Source organism: Bubalus kerabau, chromosome 18 (genome assembly GCF_029407905.1).
Source record: "Bubalus kerabau isolate K-KA32 ecotype Philippines breed swamp buffalo chromosome 18, PCC_UOA_SB_1v2, whole genome shotgun sequence".
Lineage (NCBI taxonomy): Eukaryota > Metazoa > Chordata > Mammalia > Artiodactyla > Bovidae > Bubalus > Bubalus kerabau.
Window position 1 is genome coordinate 25,921,839 of NC_073641.1, and position 10,633 is coordinate 25,932,471.

General features: G+C 41.5%; 1 protein-coding gene across 1 annotated transcript; it reads right to left on the reverse strand.

The window, feature by feature from the left end:
• Positions 1-1,678: 1,678 nt before the first annotated feature.
• Positions 1,679-10,407, reverse strand: GZMA (granzyme A). The gene is made up of 5 exons (XM_055554481.1): positions 10,341-10,407; positions 6,209-6,347; positions 4,306-4,447; positions 3,838-4,107; positions 1,679-1,840 (listed from the first exon to the last, which is right to left on the reverse strand). Exons 1-5 carry the CDS (start codon positions 10,405-10,407, stop codon positions 1,679-1,681), a joined length of 780 nt encoding a protein of 259 aa, XP_055410456.1.
• Positions 10,408-10,633: the final 226 nt, after the last annotated feature.

Below are 10,633 nucleotides of genomic sequence, written 5' to 3' on the forward strand. Positions count from 1 at the left end.
AATTTCTAAAAGTGAGGCATAGACATTGGTCATTTTAAAGAGCCTGTTAAGTCTAATGGGCAGCCATGGTTGAAAACCAGTGGGCCAGTATTTTGGTCAGTCTATAAGCTCTGTCCCCTTGTTTGTTTTAAGAAGCTGTCTCATAGTGTTGCTTTATGTTCTTAGTTTGGACATACCATGTGTTTATATGTATATGTTTACATATGTATACATACACACACATACGATTTATATTCCAAAACGAACTGATAGAAATCAAAGGAATCTGTTCATATAATCTTGATGCGGCTACTGGGCTGATGACTATCCACTATGCTCAGCATGCTGAATGAACATCTTGGTTTCTCTCCCAAAGGAAGCTTCCAGACCATGATTCAGCACTCACTCCCTAGTATGAGATGGCAGCCACCATAACCATGTTGATTGTACCTACCCAGGCTCAAGGACGAGGAGAATCAAGAAATTACCTAGCTAACCCAAGGCTTAAATTCAAACTACTGAAAAAGGAGGCTGACTTTCTCTGGCTAAGTGCCTTGTTAATATCCCCTAGAATTTTAATTTCCATTTCTTGCCTGCTTTGAGAAATACTCTAAGGCATTTCCTGTTTCTGCTTCTCCCAATGGACTCAGGTTCTTGTATATAAATCTGAGTAGCAGGTGTTGATGTGGAACAATGGCCTGTGAAGGGTGAATATTTCCTTTTAATCCAAATGCTCCAGACTGGCTGCTTCTGTTTCTTGCAGAATTGCTGGGCCCTCCCTTGACTGTATTTGTTACTAGACAGACTGACCTTGGTGTTCCTCCTGCTGGGCCCAGCTCATTGAATCAGTGAAGTGAATAATTCAAGTCAAATTTGCATGTCACTTGTCACATGGATGACAGAGGTGACCCTGGACCCTTGATCTGTCCCTTGCATTATCCACAAGGTCTCTATATTACTCTGTTCCACTTTGCTGGTGGATATCTGCCTGCTATATGTTATAGGAGGCAAGTACAGTGATAGAAGTTGATTTTATTTATAATGAAATTAAGAAATGACAGCACTGGGTGTATATCTGAAGAAAACCATAATTCAAAAAGATATATGCATCCCAATGTTCATTGCAGCACCACTTAACAATAACCAGGACATGGAAGCAACCTAAATGTCCAGAGGAATGGATAATAAAGATGTGGTACATATATATGATGGAATAGTACTCAGCCATAAAAAAGAACAAAGTAATGTCATTTGCAGCAATATGGATGGAGATTGTCATACTGAGTGAAGTAAGTCAGACACAGAAGGTCAAATATCATATGATATCACATGTATGTGGAATCGAAAAAAAAGGGTAAAATGAACTTATTGATGAAACAAAAGTAGAGTCACAGATGTAGAAAACAAACTTAAGGTTATCAGGGATGGGGGGAGTGATATATTGAGAGATTGGGACTGACATATACATGCTACTATCAATTTATTTAAAATAGGTAACTAATAAGAACCTGCTATATAGCACAGGGAACTCTATTTAATAGTCTGTAATGGCTTATATAGGAAAAGAATCTAAAAAAAGAGTGGATATATGTGTAACTCTGATTCACTTTGCTGTACACCTGAAACTAATACAACATTGTAAATCAACTATACTTCAAGACAATTTTTAAAAAAGTAACAGCAAATGAAATACAAGTATCTAAACTGCTTGCTTCATAGTCTTAACTATCCAGTTGAGGTGTTTCTTTGAGAGAAGTGTATAGACGCCGGGCCCTCGAGGGTCTCCGCATTTCCCCGGAATGCCAAAGGAAGTGATGCCTCTGAAGATGTCGTTACATATCAGAGGGCTTCCAGAATCTCCCTGGGGGAAAACAAGAGGAATGGTGGAGATCAGCATCAAGTGTGACCACTAGCAGCATGGAAGAAATGCCATTCAATGCGAAGCATTTAACGTGAAGTTAAGACCAACCTTGACTTACTTGATGATCAGTGCTTCAAAAACCAAAATGTTGAGGAATATTCAATGATATAGTCAATTTTTTTTCTTGATTTGTTTACAAAGCAGTGAAAATTGAAATGAAACTTGAATTATTATTTGTGGAATCCAGTGATTTTGAGACAAACTCTCTGCTTTAGAAACTCTCCTTTTTGTCATTTTCTCAAAATGCTGAGTAACTCAAGGCATAAAACAGTCAAATGCAGATGGGCCATTGAGGCAAAGAATAAAAGCTATGTTTTCTAGTTCTTCTGGGAGTTAATTGTCTTCTCAAAGGAACAAAACCAAAGCAACTTGTTCTTCACCTTCTCAAACAGAAATTGCTCCCTTGAATCTCTCTCTCTCTCTCTTTTTTTTTAATGAGAAACAAACATTTAATGAACGAAGTTATACCTCTTAAGAGCATATGGATGTGAAAGACTCAAACTTCATCAATTCATCAATACAGTAACCATTGAAGAGAAAATAACATGGTAAAACTTGTGTCTATCACCTTATCATAGGCTCAGTGAATATTAAAATTAGACCTTGGAGGTCCATTCCTTCAAACTCCCACAAATGCCATTCTTCTCTAGCAAACATTGTTCATTTAGTCAATATTCATGGAGTACCTACCAGGTGCTATGCAGTCTTCTAGACACTAGGACTAGATCAGTGAACAAAATAGACAAAAAGTACTACTCTTGTGGAATTTGCATTATTTTTCGCTCTTCCTCCTAAGTCTCTTGAGCATCTGATGCTAGATGGATGCTCCTGGAAGTCAGTGATTACACTTCAGAGCTGCCTGGTTCCACTAGGAGGGAGGCTTCAGTTAGCTGTAAGTCATGCTTTATTCTTGTGACTGCACTACCGGGTATGTGACCTTGCATTCTCTCAAGGAACTCTGTGTGACCCCATGGACTCTACAGTCCATGGAATTCTCTAGGTCAGAATACTGGAGTGGGTAGCCTTTCCCTTCTTCAGGGGATCTTCCCAACCCAGGGATCCAACCCAGGTCTCCTGCATTGCAGGTGGATTCTACACCAGCTGAGCCACAAAGGAAGCCCCAAGGAACTCTAGATCAGCATATTTAAAGATATTTAAAGTCTAGAGACCCGATTGGCTGTTTCCCTGCTGTGGCTTTAGGGATGACTGGTATTGCTGGATGAAGAGTCATTGAGGCTTGTACCTGGAGTTCTGCAAACGAAAGGTTCTGAAAGCGCAGTTCCATCCCAGTGAGGTGAGAAGGGACAAACCAGTGCTCAGGGCTTAAACCTTAGTCAAATGTTCTTCTACTCCTATCTTTAAGCAAAGACCTGTCCCAGCCCTTCTCAGGGCACACTGAGAGGGAGGCTTGCATGTTCTCTGGTATGGAGTGCTTGGAAGTTGTTTCCAAAGGTCGAGCTCAGCTCTAGGAAGCTATGCAGTTTACTCCAAGATCTTCAGTCAGTCTTGGGAATGCAGGCATTTCAGACTTACCTGGCTAAATGGCAGTGAAATTATTAGGGGGTGTTAAGATGGGGAAAGGTACTGAAGGCCTTAGATGTACCCTGACTTCAGCTCTCCTGAGTGTTACAAATTTTTTGTCAGTTTAGATCTGTATACATTAATATGAAAAATGATAAAAAATTGCTTCTTAGTGGTTTTTGATATAAAATCAAGAATATGCAAGTAGTTCAACCCAGGCACTAGCAGTGAACTTATTATTTTTGATGAACAACTCATCTGAGCTGAGAACATTAATTTATTTGACTGGAGTTTTATCAGACTTCTTTTAAAAAGCACTAGGACCCTGTAGAAGCCAATGCAAAGCATGACATCACATTCTCTATATCTGCATGACTTAACCCAACAGCTCAAGTTTGGGATCTTATTTTACTTACACGGCAGGAGTCTTTTCCACCTTGGGGGCTTCCAGCACAAATCATATTCAGTCCAATCACAGGATTATAATTATAGTGTGATTGATCATTGCAGATTTTTCTGTCTATGATGGTGACATTGACTTCTCTCAAAATCTTGGACACAGGGGAATTATTGTGAGACTGTCCCCACCCTGCAACTCGACATGCAGTTTCTGGATCCACATCTTTGCCCTCTTTTGGAAGCTGAAGGATAGCCACGTTTTTATTAAGTGTTGCTTTTTTTTTCAGCTGTTGGAAGGCAAGCAAAAAGAGTTAGCAGAACAAGATAATAAAAATGTCACTTTTTAAATTTAAGTTCTAGCCCAACTGCCAGGGACCCTCTTATACAGTTATCAGGCCACTAAAAAAGATTTCCATGTCAGAAGCCAGATTGTAGGAGCTTCTATGACTTTTGAATCAATCAAAAGTATAATCAAAGGTTTGTACCTTTAGAAGTTTAAGATCGCCTTCATGTGTGTCTGGGTCATAGCACGGATAGGGAAACTCTTTCTTAACGAACATGATCTGTTTTTCAGGCTCTTCCTTGTTTATTGAGTGAGCCCCAAGAATGATCTGGGATTTCCGGTTCCTGAAAACAGACACAATACTGTTAATTTGGTTTATTCTTTAAAACAGGAGCTAAGCATATTATGGGATGATCAATTTCATTGTCCCATCTATAAATGTGCTTGCTGTGGAAATACCTGTTTGTGACTCAGAAAAAAATGTACACTTTTAAGAATAAAAGTGAATTGTTTATGAATTTATCATTATCATTATCATCATGCTGACCTGCAGCTTATTTATAACAAGCTAAACTTGGTTCATTGAAAATCAAATGATAAGAGACTTCCATGGGGGACTTCCTCGATGGTCCCGTGGTTGGAGTCTGCCTGCCAGTGCAGTGGACGCGGATTTCATCCCTGGTCTGGGAGGATTCCACATGCCGCGGGGCAGCTGGGCCAGTGCACCATGACTACAGAAGTCTTTGGGCCCTGGAGCCTGTGCTCCACAGCAAGAGAAGCCAGTGCAGGGAGTAGCCCACACACAGCACTAGAGAGTAGCTCCTGCTTGCCGCAACTAGAGAAAGCCTGCTTGCAGCAACGGAGACCCAGCACAGCCAAAAATTAAATATGTAATAAGTATTAAAAAAAAGAGAGAATTCCATGGTAGCTAAGCCAAGTCTTGGGATCTTTGTTGGAGTTATACTGCTGTCCCCTCAACCTTCCTTTGGTTGTAATAGAGAATCCAGTTGCAGATGACTGGAAAACAGAAGTCTCAGTGGTCTAGCAACAAAAGCAAAAGACACTCAATAGTTGTAGAACTAATGCACTGAAGAAATCCTTGTAAGAGGACAACAAACTTATCTTAAATGGGCAAACTTTCAAAAATAGATTGCTTAATGATAGACCCTATGTGCATGGCACTGAGTACGTACATTTGAGGGAAAGGTGGTCTAAAGGGGGGCCCCTTCGGATCTTCCTTTTCTTACTCCATGCTGGAGATTCATTTTGGTTAATAAAATCAAGAAACTCTCTGATGTGTTAATGATGAAGGCCATTATCATTCATAACTTAGTATAAACTACACCAACAATATATTCACACTGCTGTTTTTCCATTACACAGTTGATATTAGTCTCACTTAGACCTTAGAACAGTGCTTTCAGTAGAGTATACTTTGACGATGAAATGTTCTATAAGTCCGCACTGTCCAATATGGAGCCCCAGGTAGGCTACCGAGGACTTGAAATGTGGCCAGTGAGACCAAGGATCTAAATTTGTCATTTGATTTAATTTTAGTGAATGCAAATGTATATAACTATAGATAACTCATGTAACCAACATGATAGTGGCTATCATAATGGACAGCCCAAGTTTAGAGGCTTGATTAGGGAGGGAAGAAAAGACCAGCCCTGAAAGAGGTTTGAAGGCTGTGGTTGATCATGGTTATGAAATGGCTGAAGGTGTGAGAAGTTTTAAGAAAACAGGAAGGTTTTCAAAAGAAGCCTTCTCTACTTGACAGAGGTGCTCAGGTCCCTGAGGGCACACTGAAAATTTTCGCCCTTCTGCACCATCATCAGGTCAAGACCAGAAGCCAAGACTTGCAGCCCTTGAGCCTGGTGGCTCCAAATGAGATCTTCCAAAAGTGGTCTGGATGCTGCTTCCTCTTTGGTCTGATTCTCTGGGGCTGAGTCTGGCCCCAACTCCCTTTTTAAAGCAAGCTGCCAAAGATGTAAATGCTGTGAAGATCCTGTGGCTTTAATGATATTTACTCTCTTTGTTTATATTCCTCCAAGTTAGACTGTCTCCACAAAAGTTTTTTTTTTTTTTTAAACCCAAGAACTTACAGGGGACAGTGAGCTGCAGTCAATACCCAGTCTTGGGCAATCAAAGCTCCGGCACAGATGTTTTCCCCATGAAGTAGCACCATGTAGGGTCTTGAATGAGGAGTCACTTGATTTCCTCCAATAATTTTTTCACAGAGATCTATTCAAAAGACAAAGACAAGTCATATCAGTGACCACCCTAAAGAGCTCTACTTATAATCACGTTTCTAAGGCTAGACATGCTTTTCCCACATAGAGAGAAGGAGGGATGAGAGCATACTCCACCCCTTCATGTCAATTTCAGATGTGGGCATGCTTGCTAAGTCTCTTCAGTCGTGTTCAACTCTTTGCAACCCTATGGACTGTAGCCTGCCAGGCTCTTTTGTCCACGGGATTCTCCAGGCAAGCATACTGGAGTGGGTTGCCATGCCTTCCTCCAGGGGATCTTCTCGACCCAGGGATCGAACCCATGTTGCCTGCAGCTTCTGCACTGCAGGCGGATTCTTTACCGTGGAGCCACCGGCAGAGCCCGGATCAGATACCTGAATGTAAATTCCATTCCTGTTGGAATCTGAGAAGTCTCGCTCTTTCACCCACAGAAGTCATGCCATTGGCAGGTCCAGGGATTATCAGGCTGGAAATCTGTCACAGCCACTAGCCTCAGGCCTCAGGACTTGCAAAGGGCAGACAACTGTGCATGAGTTTATACCTGTAACTGGTGCTACAGGAACTGCTGGTGTCTGCCCATCCCTCCCCTTTTCTGGCTAGGTATTAATCTGGGGGAAGCAGAGTTGCTTTTACAAGCACCCTTTTCACCCTGAGCTCTTGCAAAACACCACAGCTTACAAACTGACATTAGCACCTTTTAGCTGTGACCCTACCCATGAGTTTTTTGGTCATGAGTCTTTTCCTTATTGAAATTTGTACCCTTCTCATTCATAAATTGAGAGACTATCTTTTGCACCTGAAACTCTTCTTCAATCTCCAGACTGAACCACATGGTTTAATCTAAGCCATGAAGAGAAGTGAGAAGATGCTATAAGGAGAGAATTCTGCCTTAGCCAAATTTCCTTGGTGATAGACCAAGAGTAGAGACTTAATATTAGAGAAAAGTGAAATGGAAGCCCAAAATCACTGCAGATGGTGACTGCAGCCACGAAATTAAAAGACGCTTACTCCTTGGAAGGAAAGTTATGACCAACCTAGACAGCATATTAAAAAGCAGAGACATTACTGAGGGCAGGGGGAGAAAGGGACGACAGAGGATGAGATGGTTGGATGGCATCACCAACTCAATGGACATGGGTTTGGGTGAACTCTGGCAGTTGGTGATGGACAGGGAGGTCTGGCATGCTGCAGTTCATGTGGTCTCAGAGTCAGACACGACTGAACGACTGAACTGAACTGAGATGGAAGCACAAGGCAAACCATCCCTGTTGGTTGAAAGGTTGTTGTGCCCTCTTGATATACTCTCAGCGCCACCTTCCTACACCAGATGTTCTTGGATTCTTCTCAAGCATTGTTCCTGACCATTGACTAGGACTCATGGTTCTCTCAGTAGGGTACAGTGCCTGTTTCTCTATTAATAAAGCCAACTTATTGCCAGATTTACAATGAGATGTAAATGATGAGAGGGGCAGGGAAAATGGGTGTCCAGAGGGCTCTCATTTCCAGAAGGGAGTTGGGAAGGGGAAATCCTAGGCTCTAGAAGTAAAAGGATAAGGAACTTAGCGAAACAAATAGAACTTCACCTACATCTCAATTTTCCTGATCGATATCATGAAGAGATGGATTCCAAAGATGCATCTTTGAACTGTCTGAGCTGTAGAAATTGTACACTCAGTACAGTACTTCATTTTGCAGAGTCCTGTGATTGGTGAGCACAAAAAAAAGTCCCCATCTCCTGCAAACTAGGATTCGGGAAGAGGAATTAGAATAGGTGAAAAGCTTTAAAAACTAGCAATTCTTGGTCCCTACCTAGAATCAAATTAAAATCAGATAGGACCAGGGCTGAGATGTCAATATTGTTTCAAAGTCTCCAGAGGATTCTAATGTGTAGAAAGATTGAGACAACCTGTCTAGAGGATAAATCTTGCTTTGCTGTGTCTGTTCCATTTGGGAACGGATACTACTCTCTCTGACTGAAGGAAACAGAGTAATTTGTATTTGCTGTTTCCTTTGAAGAAAAGATATGATTGGATTTTTTTTTAATCTGCTTGGTTTCAGTGTTTCATAGGACACGGGCTTCCCCAGTGGGGGAAGCCCATCCGCTTGCATGCAGGAGACACAGATTCAATCCCTGGGTCAGGAAGATCCCCTGGAGAAGAAAATGGCATCCCACTCCAATATCCTTGCCTGGGAAACCCCATGGACAGAGGAGCCTGGTGGGCAACAGTCCATGGGTTCACAAAAGAGTTAGACATGACTTAGTGACTAAACAACAACAATAACATGCTCTAACATAGTCACTGGGACATGCTTATATTTTGCTGCTGCTTAGTCACTCATTCGTGTCCAACTCTTTGTGACCCCATGGTCTGTAGCCTGCCAGGCTCCTCTGTCCATGGGGATTCTTCAGGCAAGAATATCGGTGTAGATTGTCATGCCCTCCTTCAGGGGATCTTCCCAACCCAGGGATCGAACCCAGGTCTCCTGCACTGCAGGTGGATTCTTTAGCGTCCTAGCCACAAGGGAAGCCAAGCTTATATTAATAGTATTCTGTCCATTCTTCTGTTTCTAATGTCCTGCAACCTTATTATTTCTAAAATTTCTCCTTATTTTTAGATGCAAGATAAACCAGAGATCTTCCTCAGGAATTTTTGGTAAGATAGGTTCCATCAGCCCTTGTCTACCATTTCCACCTCCAAAAACTGCCAGACCGTGGAGAAAACGCAAGCTCTACACTTGTTGGCACAGTTCAGCCTAGCCCCAGAGTCATTATCAGTGCCTAGAAAGATTTTAAGGAATACCTAGAGCTACTCGGGGCTATTGTACCCTATTACCCTTCTAGAGATAATCCCATGACTTTTACAGCATTTTAAACTAATGACTGTGCAGCTCACATAAAATCAGGCTAGTTGGTTACTACTTAGTGCATCAAAGAATACACTTTATACAAAACACTGCAGCACTGCAAAGAGTCGATGGTCCCAGTGTCCTAATGTATTCCCAAGGACATACTCGCCTAGAGAAATAATGATGAATATTTGAATCATTTTGACTTGGGGGGTACATCTAGGTCAGGGTTTTTTTTTTTTCTTTTTTTTTAAATTTTATTTTATTTTTAAACTTTACATAATTGTATTAGTTTTGCCAAATATCAAAATGAATCCACCACAGGTATACATGTGCTCCCCATCCTGAACCCTCCTCCCTCCTCCCTCCCCATACCATCCCTCTGGGTCGTCCCAGTGCACCAGCCCCAAGCATCCAGTATCATGCATCGAACCTGGACTGGCAACTCGTTTCATACATGATATTTTACATGTTTCAATGCCATTCTCCCAAATCTTCCCACCCTCTCCCTCTCCCACAGAGTCCATAAGACTGTTCTATACATCAGTGTCTCTTTTGCTTTAGGTCAGGTTTTTTTTAAAGACTGATGGATTATTGAAGTACAGTTGGTTTTGTCATTAAAACTATCTATGCATTTTCTGCAGCAGGAAAGGCTGAGGTGTCACTATTCCTTTCCTGAAAGGTGCTATTTGTTTTCCTAATTTAAGAGCTTTATGTCTGTTTGATTACTTGTTTTTACAGAGTCCTGGGCAATTTTCAAGCCACACATTGGCAGCACTGGTGGTTCCATTATCTTTTATAAAGGAATTATAAGGAAGAAAGAAGGATTTTTCCTTCTCAAATAAAGATATATGTAGAGGGACTTCCCAGATGCCCCAGTGGTTAAGATTCTGTGCTCCCAATGCAGGGGCACAAGTTCAATCCCTGGTCTGGGAACTAAAATCCCACATGTTGCAACCAAGATCCAGTGCAACCTAGTAAATGAATGAATAAAATAATATATATATATATAATCCCAGGAAGAATGTTAGGACTTGCAGAAAAAAATCTCCTCTTAGAACACTTAGTTAATATTGCCAAAAAGTCTACTCCATTTTACTTAATTTATTATAGTGGAAATGACAAGGATCAGTCTTACCTTCAGGAATTAGGAGAAAAACGACAATCGAGAGAGTGGCTGCCAGAAAGGTAGAGGAGTTCCTCATTGTGGCTGGTGTCCCCACATCAATCAATGTGAAATGTGTTTTCAGTTCTTGACTAGCTCTTATTTATATACTAAGAGTACAAAGGATGTGGTTTCCTTTTTTTTCTTTCTTTCCCATTTCAAAGTTAGGCATTAGGGAAAGGAACCCCACAAGTGAGAATGGTGAGTAACCACTCCTCACCAGCGGGTGTGCCCCGCTCGGCGAGGACCTCTGTGGGGAGAGGGAG